The sequence below is a fragment of the Genypterus blacodes genome, unplaced genomic scaffold, assembly GCF_046128005.1.
Source record: "Genypterus blacodes isolate CSIRO-AG114 ecotype Tasmania unplaced genomic scaffold, CSIRO-AGI_Gbla_v1 ptg000070l_1, whole genome shotgun sequence".
Taxonomy (NCBI): Eukaryota; Metazoa; Chordata; class Actinopteri; order Ophidiiformes; family Ophidiidae; genus Genypterus; species Genypterus blacodes.
The window spans coordinates 608,704-632,360 of NW_027466880.1; the positions used below are offsets into that span (position 1 = coordinate 608,704).

Below are 23,657 nucleotides of genomic sequence, written 5' to 3' on the forward strand. Positions count from 1 at the left end.
TCTGGTCGCTCTGACATGTCTTTATGCTCAGCCTCTTGTCCCAAAATGCTGCTTGTCAGAAATGTGTCAGCCATATCTTACTGCATGTGAAAAGTAACACCGATCGTTAATGTAACTCCAATAACAAGCCTTTATTTTGCTTACCTGTCCACAAGTGTTATCTTTTGATTTATGCTGTTGTATGTTTTGTCTTTAATTGAGAGAGAAGTACAATCATTTTACCTTAAGGTCATTTTTGCAAAATCATACATGAATTGTCTGAATTGTTTTTGATTAGTCCTTTTTAATGACAAATGACACATAGCTTTTATAGTACACAATGCATGGAGGCTCAGACTTTCTTCTGGAAAGAGAACAATGTTTAATTTTTGCTGGAGTACTTTACAAACTAAATAACAGATATTGTTATAAATAAAATTTTAAAAATTGTACAGAAAACAAAACACCGTGGATTTTGTCTTTTCTTCCTTTATTGATGATTGGGTAAACATTCACATCCTGTAAATACCATCATGTCTACAAGATACAAAGTAGATTTATGAGTGGAATTTGTTGTGACAAAAATCTAAAATATGTCAGTGAAAAAATAAAGCCATTAACTCATTAACACAGAACACCTGTAACATCACTACACCTTCCATGAATTAAGAAATCCTTTGCTATTTTTTTTACCTTTCTTCCACCGTGTAAATTCAATTCGCATCAACAGTTTGTTTTCATTTTCTCAATCCTAATTCTGAAATGAGACTTAAATCAACAAAAACGTAAAACATGCTTCACCCAAAAATGATATATTAACTTGTGAAAATAAGGAAATTCGTATGAAGACGAGATACTGCTGGACCACTGATTTGAGTAGATTATGTGCCAGTAAGTGATCATTTTAATGTTTACTTTCTAGTGCTGGGTAACGATTAAAGTTTATAAGCGATTAAGCGCTTGATTTTCTGTGCTTTATCGCAATTAATCGTGTTGTTATGCACAAAATTCAATAATGAATTCAAAAGTAGTACATTGTGCACTTTTATTTTAAAGATACTCGTGTATTCTTCTTGTGATGGTGCATTTTGAGGGAGGCTCATCAGGCCGTCATTTAATGCAGAAGTAAATAATTGTCGCTGTTTATTAATACATGTGTTAACGCGATAATAAAGCGTTAACTTGCCCAGCCCTAATCATTTCCAAATTGTGTGCAGTATTCTAATTGCAGCCAAAACTCGTCTAGGTTCTTAACATGAAATCCTCACATGATGCCTTTGGCCTTCAGCTCCTCCTTCACCCTCATCAGGTAGTTAGGATCAGGGTATCCAAAACTGTAGAAGGACACAGCTTTGGTTAATGTGTAGCCAGGCTGTGTATGTATATGCTATGTAAAAGAAAATTACCAAATATAAATAAAAATTATTTATATTTGGCTACTGTACCTGTTTGGCCCTCCAGTAGTTGAGGTTTTATGGTGAATGTCATTCCAGGTCACTTGATCGTCTAGTCCACTGGTTCTGGAGGTTCCAATAGTGAATATCAGCCTCTGGTCAAAAGCTTTCTTCAACAGCTGCAGCACCTCGTTGCCTTCCTTGTTGTTTGGTAGATATGCGGTTCTGCGAAAACCATGAAAGGATTTTCCAGGGTGTGGGTGTTTCTCCTGCAAGAATAAAGGTAAAAGAGGGCAACAGGTGACACCAGCATACACAACCAACAGACTGGACTGCTAAATATTGATATAAATGATAATGTTTACCGTCTGTTTTCCATCATAGATATCATAGGTGATGATTATTGAGCCACAGTTTGGGAATCCATCGAGGTGAAGGACAGAAGTGAGGACTTGCATTCTTCCATCAGGCTGGTTTCCCTCCATCTTACCAAAGACGAATTTACACAGAGGACAGATGGGTCCCGACGCATTCTTGGCCTGTTTCAGACACTCAGCGCAAAACTCGTGGTTACATGCAAGCTTTACCTTATTGGTAAACGTATCTATGCATATTGAACAAGTCTCTTCACTGTTCTCTCCCATAGAATTTCCTCCTGTAGCGCCCCCTTCCATGGGAACTTGGGGATAACTTGTCTGCCGGTTTCCCATGGTGACATATTTCCCTTCTGCTTCAAAGCCATGACGCAGAGAGTTTCCTGCACCCCCATTTACTTCTCCACTTCCCCCATTGGCGCCCAGCCTGATGTTCCTGGGTGATGTTACAGCCCTCTGATAGAGACGAAGAAGGGACCTGAGAGCGTGGCTCAACATGGAGGGGGACTCTGCATTTGTGGAGCAGACTTTCACATTGATTTTCCCCTGAGAGACGTGCGATTCCTTGAAGTCCACACCAAACTTACTTTTGATAGCAGCAATTTTTGGAGACGGGGAAGTGGTCATCATCTTCCAGTGGCCTTCATCCATGGTGAGACCAGCATCAACAAGAGGGTCTTTGGTGACCATCACAACAACGGGAGAGGCGGCGTCAGACCCCCATCCTGACTGGCACACAGATTTGTTGGCGTTTGTGGTAACATTGAGGGACCTGAGCAGGGCCTCTTGACTTTTACTCGGCCCGCGTACAATGATTTCCTCAGAGGACATAGACAGGAAGAGCTTGTTTTCCTTTTTCTGGATCATCTGCAGGGGTTCCTTCCAGTCCTCAGGATGTGCATCCTTGAGCGGAACACTGAAGACACTGGACTCGCCGCAGCACTTCTGGACCAGGTCTGTGAATTCACTGAGGGCCTTTTTTTTATCTCCATCTTTCTGATTCACTTCAAAGGAAACCTTCACTTGAGCATTGTATTTGACTCCGTGTACTTCCTCTATGCGGCTCAGTTCCTCTCTGTAGACCTGGGTCACATACCATAGAGGGCTCACAGGGACATAAACAAAGTCACCTTCTTCTACTGTAGCATTTGCAGCACCCTGTGGTTTCATCAGCTCTGCCTCCTGCTGGAGAAATTATAAGATGTTTCAATTTACAAACAGTACATCCTTAAATGCTCCCTAAATCATATATATCAGATCAATTTACTGGAGTGAAAATGTCTTGACAAAACCTCAATGACATCACAAGGGTCACATGTGGTGTTGGAGATAGATAGATAGATTAATGCCACTCCAAGAATATGAGATTGGTGAATTCACAAAAAGGGTTGGAGAGCTTGAAGTAACACACTTTTGATGTCTTATACACAGAGTTCCTTTAAGAAGCTGGGAATTCCCTTTCTGAAGCTTTCTGTTTTAATGTGAGGGGATTGTGAAAATAAGTAAATAAGTGTACATACATCTTGTGCTGGTGAAGGCAGTGGAGTGAGTTCATCCATCGGTGCTGCACAGGCTGAAGCACAGGCTGATTCCCAGTCTAACATGCATGTCAACGGCTGGCTTAGCGGATGAACAGACACGATGGTGACTTGACTCTGATCCTTTTTGTTAATGATTGGTCCACTTAGTTTCTGAAACTCTCTCCGGGCTTAAAACAGAAGACAAACACTCCATTAATTTTCACTGAATTTTACAGTAACCTGCCGAAAACGTTTGTTATTACAATGAACATTAAATGATCCATACTGCACCTGAAGCAGGGTTAATCTTTACTATAGCTTTTCCGCCATCTGGTGAGACGTGAAGGACATTGCAGTCTGTTTGCTGGCAGTTTTTGTTGGACCAGAACTGAAGCGAGAGCTGCAGATGCGTTTTGCATTTCTGCGGCGGCTTATCTCCAGGCCACTTTACACAGACACCAAAATGAGCTTCATCTGTGGGCCCTGCCACACTCATCTGAGCCTAAAGACATATTACAAACACATTAAGGGCATTTTGTTACACAGGATCATCAGTGGCATACAAATGAGGTCTGAGAATAATATGACATTTTGCAACTCATAACGTTTTTGCCATATTAAACATGTTTCCTGTTTATTAAGAATGTAGCAGTTGGACTGTTGACCTCATGGAGAAACCAGTGGATCGCCAGCCTTTTGATTTGGTTTTGGTAATTATGAGCTGAAAATGTTACTAAAAAGTCCAGTTCTTAGCTGAAAAAAGAATTAAAATGGAAAACAACGTATATTCTCATGAGACCCCTTTGGTTACTTGAATAATTTGCCACAATTTCCCTCAACTTCATTTGTTTTGACTCCTCGCTGAACTATCCGGTCATCTGTACAATGAGTGGGACGTGAAGAACATATTGAGAACAACTGGACATATATAAGGTGGTTATAGGGTGTTGGCCTTGTACAGTGAAAACAATACTGAACTTCTGCCACCATCACATTGTTTCACTTTCCAATTTGCAAAAAAACAAATAAGAGGCCTACAGGAGGCCCAAGCAAGTCGCCTGCGTCAACACACACACAGAGACACACACACACAGAGACACACACACACACACACACACACCCTGATGATGTCATAATAAGTACATCTATAGTTTCTTGAGTTACCTCAGTTTGTTCAGCAGTGGGATCGTTGGCGGTTGTGGCAGGTTGCTGAGTATCATCATTGCCTGAACACTGCAGTAAAAACAAGCAAAACGCAACAAAGCCATGGTTTCTTCCAAACTTTTAGATTTCATCACAACATTCTGTAGGTGCTGTATTTTTGATCACAGTTCAGAAGTTAAACCTACATCCATGGGTTCCCCTTCATCCTGGTTCGCCATTTTGACAGTCCTCCTCCTTTTAGACATAACATATATCAGTTTACAGCGATCTGAACCAATATCACGGATCGGATTAACCAGTCTTTTATTTCGATTGTTCGATTATATAGCAAACCACGCACACGAACTACGTGTCAAACTCGCCACAGCGTCCTGAAATCAATATCATGGCTGCATTTTACTTTCGATTACATAAATGCGCAGATATAACTTCATTACCTTTGACCCCTTATCTAACGAGCGAGAAAAGGTTCGATGGTTCTGACGGGAATGTTGTTAAGTACACACTTAAGAGTAAAACACGAAACTTACGCGTGTCCTCGCCTCTTCGCCTGCAGTTGAAATGTTCGTTTCCTGCTTAGTGAAAGTGAAAGTGTCCTCACGATAAGCAGTGTGACGTCACCGTGGGACGGACAAACACTTCTTTCTTAAATCAATGTTTTGCAAATAAGGATTAATTCTTCGCGGAATGAGGTTTTAATTCAACGGAATTTCTTGCGTTTCTGCTGCGTTAATGACTCATTGAATGTGTCCCAAACAACATCTAAGTCATCGAAATCAACAGAAAATCATCACTTGAACTGAGTTGTAGTTATTCCGCAGGCTACCTTTTATTTACTGTCTCTGTACTATGGTGTGTAGTATTGTTGTGTTTACCTTAGTGGCATTTCCGGTTTCTCCTTCAGTAGATGTGTCATTTCTTGGGTAAACCGTTTGTCAGGCGCTACCTAACGTTCTTTAAAATGGTTAAATCGAAAAACTAAATTAAAATTTTAACCATACAATCTAAAGACTGTATTGTTTCTGTCTAATCAGGCTCTACAGTTACTTAAATATACAATAGTGATATCAGCAAACCACCAATTGATGTCACATCGTTAGAACAGTGATGTCATCCACACTAACACATACAACATGATGTCACTTTTATATAAATACAAACTGTGCAGCTCAGACTTTATCAAATATAAATCACCCGACGCATATCTAGCTCTGTGTGTTGTTGTGTTTAACACACAGTATATGTACATGCAAAATATATATCATAAAATAAAAAGGGACACAGAACCCAGTGAGATGTGCAAAACGTTTTTATTATAATTGTGTGACTGTTCATCATCGTCTCTCTGAGCAAACAATGTATCTGATCTGATCCATTTACTTTGCAAATATACACAAATCAAGAAACATACCATAATTAAATGGTAACAATGGCACAACAAATAAATGTCTAAACTGTAGAAAAAATATATAAAAATCATTTTCAAAAAGCAATTTCAAACACAACCTGTTGAATGCAAAGCAAAGTGCGGTGAAATACAAACACATCGTTATACTGAAGATCCAAAAATACTGCAACGGCATTATTCATGTGTGTTGCATGAAAACAACGCTTAGGCTATAAACTGTAACTACACTTCAAGCATAAAACATCCATCAAAAAAAGCAGCACAAAACATAGGACTTAACCCTTTCTGAGCCTGCACAACTTTCACTCTCTGAACCTGAAAACTCTTCATAAACTGACCGAACCTTCATCAAAACTAGCGTGCAGTTTATCCAGATCAAGCTAGTGTGATGAGTGTGTGCATTGTGAGAGTATTAATATATGTGAATGCACAACTGAAGTCTGTTATTTACGTATGTGTGTGTGTATGCAGAGAGCTGGGAGGATGCAGGTAAGGCTGTCAGTGGTATGCAGAAGTGGCGGCGTGAAGGCATCGGTGTGAGTTGCAGCAGCGTCCGAATGTCGCGTTTGACATCGACGTCGTGCTGCGACATCCTCAGGCAGACTATTCAGCTTCTTCGTTCAAATTAAACCTGGAATATAAAGAGGTGCATTCGTTTAATGCGCGTAATCAATGCAGCCTGGACAGAGATCAGCTGTGTGTGTGTTCTCCTGTGTTCATCTCACCATTCTGTCACACCAGAAACCAGATCGACCTGAGCCAACTCGATCTGCACCTAAACAACAGGGATGAAGAGGCAACATGAGTGCGAGTTTAACATTATATAACATTAACATTATGTCTTAGTCTAGCCTCACAGGGATGCAAACAGAACCAGAGATTTCATCCAGAAGACTCTAGAAAAGGATGGAAGTCTGTTAACTCAAACTGACCTGTCCAATGACGTCACGGCTCCTAAACGAAGCAGAGTTGTTCTTCACTGACACGCTGAGGATTCGGAATCTTGTTTCATCCAAAAGTAGATTATACTGAAAACTTCAAATCAATAAAACACCAAGAACGATTAGAAGCTCAGTGTGAGACATGGAGTTCTACAAAGCTCAGTACTGGTACATTATATATGAGAGCCAATACATTTAGTTCATTACCTCTCGTTGTATTCTGGGTTAAGATCTCTTTTCTTCACGCTCGTCTTGCTCTTGGTGGCCTTGCTTTTATCTGGCAGCAGCATGATGGACACGTAGCTGTCCACACCGTCTTTACCTTGAGACGGCAGACCTCTACACACAAACAAACAAACAAATGTACATATTACTTATCTTTGCATCATCTTTTCATCATATGTACTCTTCTGACAAAAGCCCAAAACATGCACTTTGTCTCCATACAAGGACTGAATCATGATGGCTGAAATACTCTTTAATGTTATTTGTGTCTGTATTATAAAGTGTGTTATTGGCCGGCACAGCAAACACTCACAGACCTCGTATATCATTCTACACCATGAGACAGTCTGAGGAGGAAGAGTGATCATGCTCCACAGAGGAAAAAGACATTGGTGAGTTTATCAAACGAATGCTACATATAGAGTTAGTGTGCAGTTGGTCCACATATTTCATGTTTCACAGTCGGGTACTTTCTGCTGTGGTAACAAACATGAACAGGTGTTGCAGAGATGAATCGAGTCCATCTGGACTTTGAATACACGCCGGTGAATTCTCTTCTTTGCAGTATCCTTGTTTGCGTTGTGCAAAGTGTGCTCGGCCCATTTGTCATTTGAAATGTTGAACAGTTTCATCAGTTTGTTGAATTCTAGGTTTTGCTCAAAGTTATAATTGACTTTGTTTCTTTGGCAAATAAAGAAATGAAATCAGATGGTACAGACAGAATACTGTCAGATTGGAAATTAAATCCTTTGTCAGACTGAGAAAACGCACCTGCAGCCGTGGACTGAGACGATGAGTCCTTTTTGTGAATCGTAGGAAAGAGACAACTTCACCTGCCCGTTTCCAGAGCCGCAAGGCAGAGAACCTGTACCGATCAAATCCACCATTTTGGAATCCAGAATCTATCAAAGACAAACGCATCTTTAGAAACTATTCACACCAAACAAGCTGTGTGAGTGTGTGTGTGTGTGTGTGTGTGTGTGTGTGTGTATGTGTGTGTGTGTGTGTGTGTGTGTGTGCAGGGCACCTTGAGCTCGGCCCTCAGCAGGATCCGACTCTCAGTTGAGGCTCCGTCCAGACTGAACCACTGGTCCAGGAGCAGCTGTGGCTCAGAGAGCAGCTCTCTAACAGTGACCACCACAGAGCCCATTGGCTGGTCCCAGCCACTGGACAACTACAGAGAGAGAGAGAGAGAGAAAGCAGATAGCAGTGAGTGTGTATATCAACAGCAGACACTGTTATTCTAAAACATTAAATCACAAAATAAACTTGCCTGCACTACAAGCATCTGATGTTTGGGGTCACGGACCAGGAAGTAGAAAGACTCATTCCACTGAGGACAGGTGCTGCGGTCACACACCTTAAGTGAGAAACAGTAATAAGGGTGATCAAATATTCCCCTGACTGAAGACAGAGTAAAGTAGAACAGCAACAATAGAGTTTTTACTTTGGTTCTGTAAGTAGTTTCACCCAAGACAAGCTCAGCTCCAGCTTTGGGTTCCTTCCCACTCCTCTTCAACTAGAGAGAGAGAGAGAGAGAGCGAGAGCGAGAGCGAGAGCGAGAGCGAGAGCGAGAGCGAGAGTGCGAGAGAGAGAGAGAGAGAGAGAGAGAGAGAGACAAGGTTTACGAACATTGCAACTAAACTGAGTGTGTCTGTCAAGTGGAGTGAGCTGCAGGCGACTCACAGGTAAGGAATCGGCCCTCTCCACATGGACGAACAGCAGGGCAGCAGAGGGGACGGCTTTGTTCTGATGAGACTGCAGAGACTGAAGCTGCAGCACCTGAAACATGGAGCAAAGACGCTTCACAATTAGTTTTCGATGACAACAATGCACTCTATCTGCTTGAGTGTCTGCTCTCTGGAGGAAGGGGGGGTGGCATGTTTTGCACATCTGTATGGACTGACCTGGTCGAGTCTGACAGAATGTGACACAGTAGGAACCCACTCCAGTATCAGGTGAACCTGGCCAGACTTCACGTCTTTCAGAGTGTACCACTGTAAAAAAAAAAAAAGAGTCATTGAAAGTTATATTATACCAGGAAATGCCACAGAGCAGAATTTCAAAACACCTGGCACAACTTCAGCTAGTGAATTATTGACAAACCTGATCTGTGTACTGAGATCTGATGACCTCGTTCAGCTGAATACTGAACCTGTGGACAAAAATGGCAAAATGGTTATGAGGTGCTTAGTCAAACTTTCACAATCCAAGATTTCTAGACGTGCTGCACTTCCATATATGATTAAATAAGATTATTTTTGTGCTTTGGTTCATATGGATAGAAATGTATGTTGTTATAAATTTAGATTGTAGATTGCAGATCTCTCTCTCTCTCTCTCTCTCTCTCTCTCTCTCTCTCTCTCTCTCTCTCTCTCTTCTCTCTCTGTTTCTATCATGCAGATCAATGCGCAAGGCTTGTATAAATTCTTATGATCTTCAGTACTAATATGAGTTATGCACACACACACACACACCTGCCCAGGAAGTCGTCAGAATCAAAATCTTTATCGAACGCCTCAAAGTGGATCTCCTGGTTACTCTTCCCACTCAAAACCACCTGCAAAAATCACATTTCTGTCAAAATCTATGCAGTGAAATGATATTAAAACATGTCTGCCTTTCCTCTCCCACAGGCGCAGGCAGGATGTGTTCTTCCTCTGACGTCTGTACCTCATACATCTCATTCCAGGTTGGGTTAAGATTCTCCTTGATAACGCGACTCTTTAACGCGAGCCCTCCTATGTTGATCTTGACGTAGGGGTCGCTCTTGCCCTTCACCATGCCGCCCATCAGGTTGTCTTTGGCTATCAGCTTCTGGGCCTCCAACAGGTGAATCCTCAGCAGCCCCTGCAGGACAAAGATTGTAAGTCATGTATACGTCTCTAGTCAGTTCTCAGTTAAATAAGGCTTTTTTAAAGTTGCCTTCCAATTCACCATAATTCATTTTATACTTTTCTTTGTACTCATGTATAAAGATACACATGTGGTTGGGACTAATGCATGAAGCAAAACAAAGCAGCATATAAGTGTAATTCCATTTCATGGGTCAAAGTTTACTAGATTAAATTTAAAGTTCATTTTGGAAGAAAGAAAAAAGAGGAAAGAGTTAAAACAGGAAGAGTTAAAAAGAGGAAGAGTTAAAAAGAAACAAAAGAGTCATGACGATCGGACTTCCCCCATAAATCAGCTGATAAAAGGAGCAGAGGCACATTGTAAGCAAATGAGACCCAGTGGAGACTGAGCAAAGGCTCTTTGTTCCATCTGACAGCGAGCTATTATTGTTTCTACATGAAGCTCTCATTGTTTTGTTTGATATATGGTCATAAAAACACTGATGAAAAACCATTACAACAAATAACCTTCACTCTGGCAAACATGAGCCCACAGACTAGACAGTAAGATGGCAAAGGGGACAAAATATGAAATGAACAGTATGAACTCAAGGGGACAATAACACGCACACACACACACACACCTCGCTACCAAAGTCCTGGCTGGGAGTTGTGTGTGATGGCAGAACTTCAACAGCACCGGCGTCTTCTGGCTCGGTGGGAAGCCCGGTCAGTGTGGCGTGAGCGAGGATGTCTGCCACAGCCCTGCCGTCACAACGCGCAGAGATTGAAAACATTCTTGTTAGCTCTGAAAAGGTCTATCGCCATGACAACTGAAATTCCTCCAGTTCCCTCCTCTTTCAGGCAAATACATGTGCGTCTCACCCTCCAGTTGGCTTTTGCCAAGGCTGGAATTCTCCCTCTGTCACCCCCACGCTATCTGACGGTGGAGTGGGCTTCTCTGGTTCTGATGGTTCTTCCTCCACCTGCTGACCAAGATCCAGTTATGCAAGTCAAAATAAGACAGTAAAATCATACAAATCACCAGACTATCACATGCTTTACTCACTTCATCTGCATGGTATGTATCAGCTGCAGCCTGCATGACAACGGGTTCAGCAGAGTCCTCTTCTGAGGCCGCAGGCTCGTCTTCTGCCTCTTCAGTGTATTCAGGCTGACTGGATACTGCATCAGCACTGGCAACACCAACAGAGCAAGTTTCTCATTTTCACTTCATCAGGCTACAAGTGCAGTTCAAAAGTTATTTCAGCAAATTAACCGATCACGCTGACATATTCTGTGTCAGTTCCATGTTATTCAAATGTCGTGTTCAGATTTTGGAGCAAAATCTGAGTTAAGACTCACTCATCAAATGGTAGCTCTGAGAGTTCCTCCTCCTCATGAGCTGTGGTAGGTGAAGGGTCAGAGGTGAAGACCATCTCTTCTTTCTTTGAACCCATGAGAGATGCCTGTGGATCTTCTGCCATCTTTGAGCTCAGGATCTGCCAAAAACAAATATCCGGTGAGTCATTCTGCCTCGTGACAATGGAGACCATTTTCCCTGTGTGCATGTTTACCAACCTTGAGTTCAGCCCTTAAAAGGATCTCGGTTTCAGGTAAAGCTCCATCCAGATGGACCCACCTGTCAAGGACCAGCTGTGGTTCTGACAGCAGTTCTCTGACAGGGACCACCAGAGCTCCCATTGGCTGGTCCCATTGGCTGGACAACTGTAGGGTGCAGGCACGTTCATACTGTCAGAGCTTGAGATGTTCTCGCTTGTTAGTGGTGTTCAGACTCTCTGTATACTCACCTTTACTATGAGCATCTCCTCTGCTGGGTCACGGATCAAGAAGTAGAACGACTCGTTCCACTGAGGAGTCCTGGAGCGCTCACACACCTTCAAAGTGAAGAAGTGGAAAGAAGTCAATTCCTCAGTCAATTTCCTAAGGGTTAGCATCGTCTTAGCTGGAACACTGCTGAAAAACTATTTGAACATGTACTCCAACAGAAAAATATTGGAATTGGAATTGACTCTATTTACAAGTCCAATGTCAGCAAAAATGTCTGTTCAATCATTAAATAAACATGTGCGTGTGTGTGTGTGTGTGTGTGTGTGTGTGTGTGTGTGTGTGCCTTCATTATCAGTGTCGTACCTTGGTTCTGTGTCTTGTGTTACCGATACTCAGCTCAGCAGCGGCTTTGGGCTCCTTCCCACTTTTCTTAAACTGAACACAGAACAAGTCAAATATGATAACGTTTGCTAAACTCCAGTACATGAAGAACTGAGCTGATGTGTTTCAGAGTACAAGATGATAAGTATCTTACAGGCATAGAGTGTGCTCTGTCCATATGAACAAACAGCAGGGCTGCAGAGGGGACGGCCTTGTTCTGATAAGACTGGACAGACTGTAGCTGCAGTACCTGAAGAGGAAGATAACAAGATTAAAATGGTAAAATGATATCAGCATGATTCAGCAGGAAATACAGGCAGTGATCAAATACGGAAGAGCACAGAAGAAACAAACAGGCAAAACTACTGATAAGGTTTCAAACAGAGATGAGAGGCAAACAAATAACGAATGCAGTTGCACTGACTTGATTCAATGTCTCAGGGTGGGACACTGTTGGAACCCACTCCAGTATTAGATGGACCCGACCAGACTTCACATCATTCAGATTGTACCACTGAAACACAGATGAACACTCACTGAGTCACAGCCCATTACTGCACCAGGGCCACACACAGGGAGGAACATATGAGACTCACCTGGTCTGTGTACTGGGAACTGATGATATCTGCCATACTGACTTTCAATCTGATCACAGAGAAGAAGAGTTCATACATTTGAAACAATAACACAAATTATAAGACACAATCTGTGATCCACAATGTAAAGAAAATGGTCTCCTCGCTTCTGTAATCCAAACGGGGAGCACAACAAGGGCTGGGTTGTTTACATTTGTAATGTTACATCGTGATACAAGAGTAATAGTGGGCCTTCAAACACGTTCATGTACTGAATGTTCTGGCAGCACTGGCCTCACCTGCCCAGGAAGTCATCTTTGTCCATATCTTTATCAAACAGCTCCACCTGAACCTCCAGTTCAGACTGAGGCTTCAGGACCACCTAGAGGAACAAATCAACAACAGTTCATTTAAAGGAGGAAGTTAACTTAAAGTGTTAAAGTGCCTTCTCATCACATACTCTCTCTACACACCTCATACATCTCATTCCAGACTGGGTTGAGATTCTCCTTGATCACGTTGCTCTTGAACGTGACCTCTCCCACACTGATCTTGGTGTAGGGGTCACTCTTCCCTTTCACCATGCCACCCATCATGTTATCCTTCGCAATCAGACTTGAGGCTTCCAGCAAGTGAATTCTCAGCAGACCCTGCAAGAAAGAAAATGAAAAAATATCTACAAAAACTGCACCAATACCAAGATTATGTGGTAAATTAGGGAACTGGGAATCTTACATCGCTGGCAAAGTCAGAGTCTGGTGAAGCATGTTGAGGTTGCTCTAATGCAGGGTTTTCAAATTCTTCCACCACTTCGACCACATCAGACGCCGCTTCCTGTACGGCAACGTCTCGAAGCAAAGGAGCAGGATACACTGTTTCCACGGGAACAGGGGCGTCCACCGAACTTGACCTATAACAAACAAAATAGTGATAAAGCAGAAAACCTTGCAGAAAAGAGAGAAATGGCAGATAAAGTCTTACCTCAGCATGGTGATTGTTTCAGGGTCTTGCTGAGAAGCTGAGGGCTCTGAAGCAGATGCGGGCCTCGCTTTAGCAGCGGCACCAGGACATTTAGAAGGGATCAGCATCTGTTGTTGAGTCAATATTATTCTTATTATCATTACTGATTCACTTCATGAACCTGGATTGCAAGAAAGGGAGCGGACGGATGAGATGGAGGAAAGTTCTCTTCACCTTGAGTTCAGCTCTCAGCAGGATCTGACTCTCAGGTGAGGCTCCGTCCAGATGGAACCACTGATCCAGGACGAGCTGCGGTTCAGACAGCAGCTCTCTGATAGGAACCACCAGGGACCCAATCGGCAAGGTCCAACTGTGGGACAGCTGGAGAGACATGTTTGAGTATTTACATAGAAGAGGCAACACTTTAACCTGTGCGATCGCGTATTGTTTCACTCTACTTACCTTAACTACAAGAATATCTTCTCTGGGGTCACGAACCAGGAGGTGGAAAGCTTCGTTCCACTGAGGAGCTGTGGTGCGATCACACACCTGCAGAGTTGCCAGCCAAGATTATAGACATGTTTCATTTTTATTCTTAATTTACCAAGATAATTTCAGTGTTATTTAAAGGAAATAGTGAATTATCTTACAGTAGTTTTGTGGGACATTTTTCCGAGGATGACATCAGCTCCCACTTTAGGCTCTTTGCCACTTTTCTTCAACTGTAGACAGAGACGTAAAGCAGATAATAACAGCTTATCTAAAGAGTGAATAATTAGGCCACACCCAGCATGACATCGAAAAATTGTGTTTACTTGTGTAAAAGACTAGAAACACTCTAATCTTGTTCTTGTTTGAGGTGGCAGCTAAACAGCTAAATTGTGGTTTACAACCCTCATGAAGTCCACCGAGACAGAGACTTACTGGTAAACCGTGTGCTTGCTCGACAAACACAAACAGCAGGCCTGCCGTGGGTACAGCCTTGTTCTGGTAGGACTGTCTAGAGTTGAAGTGCAGAACCTGAGGAGACAAAGGAGCCTTCTCAAGTGAATCTGGATCAAGTTTACTAGCAGGCGTCTGTTATGTAATGACCCTTGTGTGGACTGACCTGGTCCAACCTGCCTGACTCTGAGGCTGTTGGAACCCATTCCAGGATCAGGTGAATGCGTCCAGACCTCACATCGTTTAGAGTGTACCACTGAAGAATAAAGGGAATATATTGAGGACCGCAAAAAAACACAACATTTTGGAACATATGGAATAATTGTGATTACATTGTTTAGTGAACGGCCAATGGAATAAAATAATGCCTCTATCAGTGTTTGGCAGAGGGATCTTACCTGATCAGTGTACTGAGAATCAATGATGTCTTTAAGGCTGATCTTCAGCCTGTATGGGAGGGGAGGAGATTTGCGATGATGATGATGATGCTATGAGAATTTATAATGACATGAATGTGATGATCTTGTGCAACTCCAGTTGTATGTGCAGTAGCTACCTGCCCATGAAATCATCCTTCATGTCCATGTCCTTATCAAGCACCTCCACATGCAGCTCCTGACCTGGCAGCTGTGTCAGAACCACCTGGGGGACAAATTCAAAACTGCATAAAACAATTCGGAAACCTCCTGAAAACGATTAACTAATAACAAATTCAAATGTACTTAATCTAAAATATATTATAGAAACCAGTTCCTGTAATTTACCTCATACATCTCATTCCAGGTGGGGTTCAGATTACGATTGATAACCTGGCTTGTGAACGTTTCGCCTCCGATGTTGATATTGACGAAGGGGTCACTCTTGCCCTTTACCATGCCCCCCATCAGGTTATCTTTAGGAACAAGATTCTGGCCGGCCAAAAGGTGAATTCTAAGCAGACCCTGAAACAAAAGTAATAAAAAAGGCTATTAATAGAAGTATGATCAGCTGTGGAAAATATGTTAATATCCTTTTGCTGCACTGTCTTGCATTACCTCTGTGGCAAAGCTATGATGAGGGGAGGTCTGCTTGGCAAGTTGTTTGGACACAGCCTCCAGACTAGATGAGACATTAGCTGCAACGCGTTCCTCATCCAACCACAGGACCTATTTCATAATGGAATACATGAGCGATAGGAGCAACAACAACAGCAAAAATCACAAGTCACCTGCAGAGGAGAATCAGTGAGTTTTTACTGCTTTTACCCTGAGAACTGTGTTGATATAGATGCGACTGGCAGATCCAGAGTTGTCCAACTGGAACCACTGGTCCAGAGAAAGGTTAGAAGTGGACAACAGGCGGGACAAAGGGATTGTCAGACTGCCCAATGTCTGCACACGGTCAGCGTCCTTCACCTGGTCAAAGAAACAACATCATTAAAATAAATCACTCCCATCAAGTTGGGTCATTAGTCGTTAATCTTTCTTTTGAATTGTTACCTGAATGTCTATGTCCTGTTTGTTTGGATCCTGGATGAAGAAGGTAAAAGCTTCCTCCCACTCTGGATCGATGGTTGTGTAACAAGTCTAAAGATGACAGTAAATAGTCAAAGGTGTTAGAAGTTGCATGTGGATATGTTTTTATTTGTGTATTTTAATCAGCTTTCTCTGCAGACATACCCTGCTCTCTCTTGTGATGTCCTGGACAGACAACTGCACCATGGGATTGGGATCCTTTCCCTTTTTCTTCTGAAAGACACATGGATGGAAACAACAGAATGAGCTCACAAACCAAGCAAGGTGTGTGAGTTATTTGACTTCCTGTCACCATGTGGTTGGCATGAACAATAGTTATTATGGCTGGCATAGCAACAGCACTACTGAAAGGAACCGCAGGGCTCAATCAGGAAGCACCTATCTGCACAGACAGAAACCACAATAGGTTGGGTTTCATTTCAGGGTATCTGTCAAAGCTTTAGAAATCACTTCTTATGCGTCTAAAATAATACCACAGGGTAAAGTGTGTCAAACAGTTTCTGCTCCAGTTTGCCATGTGGAGCAAGCTGAGACGGGGCGACCGGGGTTAGAGGATAAGGCAATAGGACTGTCTGGAATGTCAAACAGATGGCAGTCACAACCCTGTTTCAGCTCTACCGCACACAGGAAGCAGCTGTGATCTGAGCTCTGAGCAGAGAGCAGAGGGCAGAGGACAGAAATGTGTCTGACTCACAGGAAGTGCCTCAGCCTTGTCCAGATAGACAACCAAGATGGCAGCAGAAGGTGGATCGGCAGTCTTGCTAGTCACACTCTCGTTCTTCTTTAAGATCTGGGAGGAAAATGCAGGATTGGGAATGAAAAAGTAAAAAAAACAAAGTCACATGACATGGCTGCCTTAGCGGTGATGTAATGTATCATCAGTGATAAGGGATTCGTACCTGCTCCAGTCGATCGGTGCCAGGCAGCAAGGCCAACCACTCCAACCTGAGGTGAACTCGTCCTTTCTCAGTTTCTTTCAAAGTGAACCACTGGGCGAATAACAACAAAAATGTTTACCCTTAAAGATTAAAGAATCGCTTTGAAAATCTGTGACTGATGCTGATTCAAGCGTTTTCTCACATCATCAACGACTATGGATTTCTTCACAATGCCCAAATCCAGCTTGGTCCTACATGGAGGAGGGAGACAGACACAAAAATAAGCAGAGACAAATTAACAAATGAATTCATCAAAGAAAAAGATCATATAAAGCTGATTCTGATTCTGAAACCCTAACCCTAACCCCTGTGAAGCTGTGAAAGGTGACGGATGAAAGGTGACACCGTGTGATTCAATGTGGACACGCGTGGACACAGAGACGTGAACTGTGTGGCTGTTACCTTCCCAGGAAATCATCCTGGTCTGGGTCTTTGTCATAAATCTCCACCTCCAACTCCTGACCAGGCACTTCATGGACTATAACCTGATGTACCAGACATACACACACACACACACACACACATACAAGGACATGATGACTGACAGAGGGATTCGTATGGAAGCTGGCGATGGACTGTTACGTCCATCACGAATGACTATGAACATTCCTAACCATGTAGCGACACAATCCCTCAGTTGCAGGACACGGTGAAATGATTTACATGATATCGAATGACAAATACAACCGATCAGATCCCTATATGATGATACAAGTATGAAATGATCCATAAAATCCTCCTTTCTCCTACCTCATACATCTCTCCCCACTTAGGCGAGTGTGTGTTGTCTACATGCTGGGAGGTGAAGGTCTGTGGGCCCACCCGCAACAGGGCATAGGGGTCAGACAGGCCGGCCATGACCCCCTTCACATAGTTGTCCTTGGCTGGTAGATTCTCTGCCTCTATCAGGTGGATGCGTACCACACCCTGGAGGAGAAAATGAATGGATTAATACCCCAATCTCTCTCTCTCTCTATCTCTGTGTGCAGGTACATGTCCATGCTTTACCCTGGGCAGAGGAGAGCGTAGCTGGGCCACATGCAGGCCGGGAACCAGGGGGACGACCAGACGATTTGGAAGGACCAAGAAGGAGGCAATGGCATCCATAATCATAGCATCAGACATGACACTGAGACAAAGGGAAAGAGGCATTACAGTGGAAATGCATTGATACAGCAAAATGGCTGTCTAATCAGTGGTTGGTTGTAGATATAATAATGTGAAAATATTGTCTAAAGGTTACTAATGGGGTAACTGAGATATAGCATGGTTGTTTGAACATGACTCACTTCAGTCCAGGGATATCCAACAAATTTGTCAGTCCGGTCCAATTGATGTCTAGTTTCTGAGAAGAGATCGAAGAAAGGAATGTGAGGAGCAAATCAATGAGGTTTGATGATAAATCAATAAATGGGATTGTGACTGGGAAAAGGACAAATAGAGGTGACAGAAATGGACCCACCGGCCTGCGGATGAAAAACATGGTGACCGCACCCACTATAGGGACGTCTCCAATCAGAGGCTCCAGAATGACCCGCATCATCCCATGCAGCTGGAGACAGAGGGACAGTAAAGATGTCTCTGGAAACCATGGTTACATTCTAGCAGCCAGGCTTATTTTTCACATTCAAGTTTTCCGTTCAGCTGTATTTCACATGACGTGCTGTTGCTCCCTAATTTGAGGAAATTGAGGAAATTATGTTTTAAAGCTTGAAGACAAAACAGACCTGTATTCCATCGACCCCGGCTTTGCAGAAATATCTCTTGACCTCGACGTTGATCTCTACATTGCCAACATAACTGAAGAGGAAAAACAAACATGTCACTTAAATCACTGCCTCATATAAGCTCTATTATCCAGACAAGAGAGACACATGATTCCCTCCATATTACCTTATATAAAGATCTAGCAGGACTTGACCCTTATCATTCTCTGTGTGTGCTTTGATCCCCACAACCTTCATGGCCTGGAGGAAACAAAAAGCATGTTCTTTTTAAAGCCTCGTGTACATATTGTCACTCGTACGATTGACCTATACTGTAGTGTCATATGACGGTGAAGGTGTCACCTTGTCTCCCATGTTCACTTTAGTGAAGCTGAGGGTCTGGAGGTGGGCGCTTGAGGCTCTGATAGACGGAGCGATGGTCTCCACCAGCAGCTTCTCCAGGTACTGCCCGACGAAGGGCCACACCTGCTGCAGGACCTAGACCAGTCCAACAAGAATGAGGCTACATTGTGATATAGATTTTAAACTACAACAACACGTCAGGCAGATGCATTGACTTCTATGAGCAAGAATGAAGACTGACACAGACAGCTGCAGCCCGTTCAGTCTGCTCAGCTGCTTCCTTACGTAAGACACAATGACTCCAACACGTGTCAATGGTTTCTACATTTGCAAAATACCCATGTCACTATCCAGACCGGTTTTGCCGTCATCTCTACAGGGAACGAATCTAAAAGCTATGGCAGTTGTTGTGCACTTCTGGAACACTCGACTGGTTTTAATATGTGGCATAAGTAGAGAGTGAGTCATGAATCCAGAACAACAGCGGCACTCTTGCTGCTCACCCCCTCAAGGAAGTAAATCTCAACCTGACTCACACGCTCACATCTCGTGGTTCTGTTCATGTGAATTATTTATTATTATTTCTTAGCTGGGTATGGCTATTCTTAGTGGCCCTGGTTTCTCTGGCCTGCGAGGGAGCAAGGGGGTGAGGGGCGACAATAGCTGGCGTTTTGGGGATTGTGTGAGCCCTCCCTCTTCCTGTGAGCCGGCCAGCAGAGGAATGGAAATGTTGAGAGGGCGTCCTGGCACTGAGCCCGCTCCCTGCAGCAGACACAGTGGCTACACGGGGGAGTGGCCTTTTCTAGAAGATGGCAGCAACAGCAACAGCAGCAGCAGCGCTACCATCAGCTGTTAACCTATCATACACCACCAAGGGTCAATCAACACAGCAGCTGGGCCGCACAGTGGATGGCTGTGTTTACTGTGGGCTTAAGAGGAGGGAGCAGTAGAGCCTGTCTGGAAAGGTCTCATATAACGGAAAGATGAGACAAAATAGGAGAAGAGAGCAGAAGATTTACCTTATTCAGCCATTCCACTTTTTCAACATCTGGAAAGTTTACCTGGAAAAAACACACAGCGAGGCTTAAGTCAGATTTATACAGCACATTGTGAAAACAATAGCGTGGGGATATGATCCACCCATAGTTAATGCAGGTCTGGGATCAGTATACTACAGGGACAGCTGTGGTTCCAGACCGAGTAACTGTTTCTAAAAGCAGAAGCTGAGCAGTGACGCGATGACACGATGCAGACTATAATGTAATTAAATGTCCATAAGGGTCAAAGCTTATGGCAAATACCCGACACATCATTTATCGCCGGCCATGGAGAGAGAACCTTTAATGCGGTGCGTCACATTTGAAGCCTAAGATAAATGCAGAGTGGTGTCCACTTACGCAAGCAAATGCCGGATGCATCTCAACATTCAATTAAATGTAGGCCACAGGAACCTCAGGAGGGTGTGGCTGCATCTCAAACAGTCAAAACAGCACCATGTGGCTTTTTTGCAGCAGTTCCGTTTTGTATACACACAGTTTGTTTGGAAACTTGTACCTTTTGCAGCCAAAGAAGATTATCAACCTTGGGCTTTTGTAATGAATCGAAAAGACTGAAATGTCTCTGAGACTATGGCAACACGATTCCTAAAGTGATCGCCTTGTTAACTGTTTCAGAAAGATTGAGGTTGACACAGAGAAGGGCCATATTTGTTTAGGGATTAAAGTAAAGCAATGGGACTCCTGAATACACACACACTGCATTTCAAGGATGATCCAAAGCGTGAGTAAAGAGGGAAATATCCCGGATGACAATACAGATCAAAACTTGTTACCCCTGAGGAAATGGATTCTGGGATACTTCTCCTCCCTAAACCCTGTATGATAATTACAGAGGGAATGAAGAATAGCCTTTGGGTAGAACAGTACAGACATGAACAGAAACTATTATACTTTGTAGGATGTCTATACAATCAGATATGAAGGAGCTTCCATTACAGCTTTTACTTTACTGTTTGTTGAGATGACAGTGGATTACACAGTTGATTTGAGGAGTTTTTGGGTGACTGTCTCCCTCTCCCGTGGCCATTTCTTACCCACGCCGGGAGATCTCGCTTGATTTTGGACACTTTCATGGTGGCGTACTCGTCCTGCTCGTCGCCGATCATCTGCACCGCTGACCGCAGGCGTGACTCCTTTGCCTCTCTGGCGTGCTTCCATCCCGTGTAGACCATCAGGCCGAACACCAACAGGCTGGTGCTGACCCGGTAGTACCCGGCCAGGTAGACGGGCAGCAAGGCTCCCAGACACTTCCCGAAGGTCCACAGCACCGCGACCGCGTTGATCCCTTTGGGTTTGGGAACCTCCGTGACTGCGACATCGTGGGCTTCCTTCTCCGCCTCGCCTGTGCTCGGACAGTCTGCGCCCTTGGGTCCGCTCGGTTCCGATTTGTCACTTTGCATCGTGAAATGTTACAGTAAAAAAAATTACTTTTTTTTTTAGAAGAGCATTTAACCGAACCCGATCTGGAGACCGCGTTGTGAAAGTCGCCACCGTTTTACCGAAAATGACGCCACTGTTTGGGGTTTTTTTTTCCGGTTGCCCCTGCTGATTCACTGCTGTGTTCCGCGTTGCATCTCCTCAAATAACATTAGGACGCATTTATGGCCACGTTGTATTGTAGCGTTTTTGTGTCGTACGCGCAGATCTGCTGAAAGGGGTCGACGGCAAGTTGTGCTCTTCACCATGTCCCGTTATCTGAGTGAAAACACGCCCACCAGAGCGGAAAAAATGCATCTTTGACCCTTTCAGTGCTGCAGGAGAAAAGTCAACGAGCCCTCAAATAAGCTGTTAATGTTATTACTGCAGTATATAAAAAAGTAGACGTGTCATTAAGTAGATTCAAAAAGAAACATTACCTGTCTGATGAAGTATAAACGACAATACTATGTTTCAGTCATATTTTCTGCAGCTCTTCCAGGAATGAATCCACCACCTGGTATAAAGCCATTTTGTCAAAGTGTTTCATATGTTTGAATAGACTCACGGATATTTGGCTATTGAATGATGACAGAGCATTTACCTTGTGTTTACATAATAGGACTCCACCAAGACTCAAGTGGTAGGAATACACACAATACAGAGGGTGTTTGCTGTGGGCTTAGCAGAGGAGGGATGAAGAGCGCCTGTCTGGTGTTGTGGAATTTCTGTTATTAAATAAGGCTCATTGTCGATGTGGAGTTTTTCATGGTCTTTATTCTTCACACTCGCAAGCATGGATACATAACAGTAAACAAAGTGCCAGTCTGGATGGCTGCAATGGACAGAGTAACTCTCTCTGTCTCTACTTTATACTCACACAGTGACAGCACATGGGTAATAAAGCAGATACCCAGACCTTGTTCCTTGGTACCCTCTAACAATACCAGTGTTTTGACCAAGTCTCATCCGTCACAGTCATCCTGGTTAACCTTCCCATGAACCACCTCCTCCTCTTCTTCTCTACAATATAGTTGGCCAGGCTTGCCTTGGACTAGTCTCTAGTTATGCCCAGACTGCTGGGGGACTTCCCATGATGCACTGAGCTCCTCTCTCCTCCTCCCCTCTCTTTCTGCGCATATCCATTTCATTGCATCATTACTGCATTTCAATGACTTCGCTTCTTACCTAGAGTTTTTTGAACTCTCTTGTCTCATTGGGTCTTGTGAAGCCTGTCCTGTAGAGATGAAGACCCCGTCCTGCTAGAAACCCATGCATCAAATCATTAGTCATATTTACATTAGTGCTATTGTTGTTGTTGCTGTTTCTGTGTGTGTCTCTCTCTACTTTCTCTCTTTCCCTCTCCCTCTCTCTAAAACCAACCAGTAAAGGCAGGGCCTGATTCTGCCTCTGGTGTCTTCCGGTTAAAAGAGTGTTTCCTTGCTGTGAGTTGCTTGCTCAAAGAGACTCTGTTGTGATTTGGCGCTCTATAAATAAAGTTGAATTGAATTGAACGAGTTAGAGACTAGGCCTTCTCTCTTTTGTGAAGACCTAAGTAAAGTTAATATGCTGCATGGGTTATGTGACTTCTAGGTCTATTAGTCCATTACAAGGACCCATACTTGTACTTTCCCCTTTGTCAGTGAGTTGTCACGGTGTTGTTATTACCGAGGTGGTTGCAAGTCTGATGAGAAATCAAATGGCTCTGGAACCCTCTTGCAGTCGCTGCCGTGCATCCACTTGGCAATCTTGACCCCAGAGGCTGAGGTCTGGATTACCTGGTATGGTCCTTCCCCCATGCAGCTGCTCCAACCCTCCTGGTCCTTCACTACGATCCAATCTCCTGGTTTCAGGTGATGCAGGGTCATCCACCTGTTAGTGGATATTATAAAGCACAGGGGAAAGATTTGCACAGTAACGCAACATTTCATCTTCGCATTGATCTGTACTATACAGTTGTCTTTCCTGGGGCCTTATCCCCATATTGTATGGTCTTCCAAACAACACTTCACAGGGCTGAACCAATTTCTCTGCCCGATTCTTGCCCTCATTAACACCAGAGGGAGAACATTAGCCCAGCTAAGACCTGCCTCAATGCCCAAGTACTCCCCTACTGCCTTCAATGCAGCTTGTATAAAATGTGGACCGGCTCTCTTAGTAGCGCATTAGGATCT

The 23,657-nt window shown here is 43.5% G+C and overlaps 2 protein-coding genes and 1 long non-coding RNA gene across 5 annotated transcripts; 1 reads left to right on the forward strand and 2 right to left on the reverse strand.

Moving 5' to 3' along the window:
* Positions 1-246: 246 nt before the first annotated feature.
* LOC143005323 (uncharacterized) lies at positions 247-5,042 on the reverse strand. Of its 2 annotated transcripts, none has more exons than XM_076156664.1 (8): positions 4,962-5,042; positions 4,617-4,665; positions 4,432-4,500; positions 3,559-3,769; positions 3,268-3,455; positions 1,739-2,929; positions 1,425-1,642; positions 247-1,313 (listed from the first exon to the last, which is right to left on the reverse strand). In XM_076156664.1, exons 2-8 carry the CDS (start codon positions 4,647-4,649, stop codon positions 1,244-1,246), a joined length of 1,980 nt encoding a protein of 659 aa, XP_076012779.1. In that variant the 5' UTR covers positions 4,650-4,665; positions 4,962-5,042; the 3' UTR covers positions 247-1,243. The 2 variants fall into 2 exon arrangements, with proteins under 2 accessions (XP_076012779.1, XP_076012778.1); XM_076156663.1 differs by having other exon boundaries at positions 1,739-2,932.
* A 683-nt stretch (positions 5,043-5,725) lies between these two features.
* On the reverse strand, positions 5,726-21,752 carry LOC143005234 (extended synaptotagmin-1-like). 2 transcript variants are annotated; one of them, XM_076156498.1, is made up of 52 exons: positions 21,102-21,752; positions 20,029-20,070; positions 19,010-19,144; positions 18,834-18,907; positions 18,668-18,740; positions 18,403-18,492; positions 18,230-18,285; positions 17,949-18,069; positions 17,691-17,867; positions 17,343-17,425; positions 17,083-17,131; positions 16,902-16,991; positions 16,697-16,792; positions 16,147-16,215; positions 15,967-16,053; positions 15,733-15,882; positions 15,523-15,633; positions 15,253-15,429; positions 15,045-15,130; positions 14,887-14,935; positions 14,655-14,744; positions 14,471-14,566; positions 14,197-14,268; positions 14,009-14,095; positions 13,781-13,927; positions 13,568-13,674; positions 13,322-13,496; positions 13,060-13,236; positions 12,886-12,968; positions 12,608-12,656; positions 12,436-12,525; positions 12,166-12,261; positions 11,994-12,065; positions 11,651-11,737; positions 11,421-11,567; positions 11,205-11,341; positions 10,909-11,035; positions 10,725-10,825; positions 10,484-10,604; positions 9,679-9,855; positions 9,483-9,565; positions 9,112-9,160; positions 8,913-9,002; positions 8,692-8,787; positions 8,453-8,524; positions 8,279-8,365; positions 8,033-8,179; positions 7,777-7,907; positions 6,988-7,119; positions 6,772-6,874; positions 6,565-6,614; positions 5,726-6,470 (listed from the first exon to the last, which is right to left on the reverse strand). In XM_076156498.1, exons 1-52 carry the CDS (start codon positions 21,465-21,467, stop codon positions 6,443-6,445), a joined length of 5,487 nt encoding a protein of 1,828 aa, XP_076012613.1. In that variant the 5' UTR covers positions 21,468-21,752; the 3' UTR covers positions 5,726-6,442. The 2 variants fall into 2 exon arrangements, with proteins under 2 accessions (XP_076012613.1, XP_076012612.1); XM_076156497.1 differs by having other exon boundaries at positions 10,725-10,828.
* LOC143005235 (uncharacterized) lies at positions 8,533-10,774 on the forward strand. The gene is made up of 3 exons (XR_012964021.1): positions 8,533-8,693; positions 9,642-9,871; positions 10,688-10,774. It is a non-coding gene; the product is annotated as an uncharacterized LOC143005235 (long non-coding RNA).
* Positions 21,753-23,657: the final 1,905 nt, after the last annotated feature.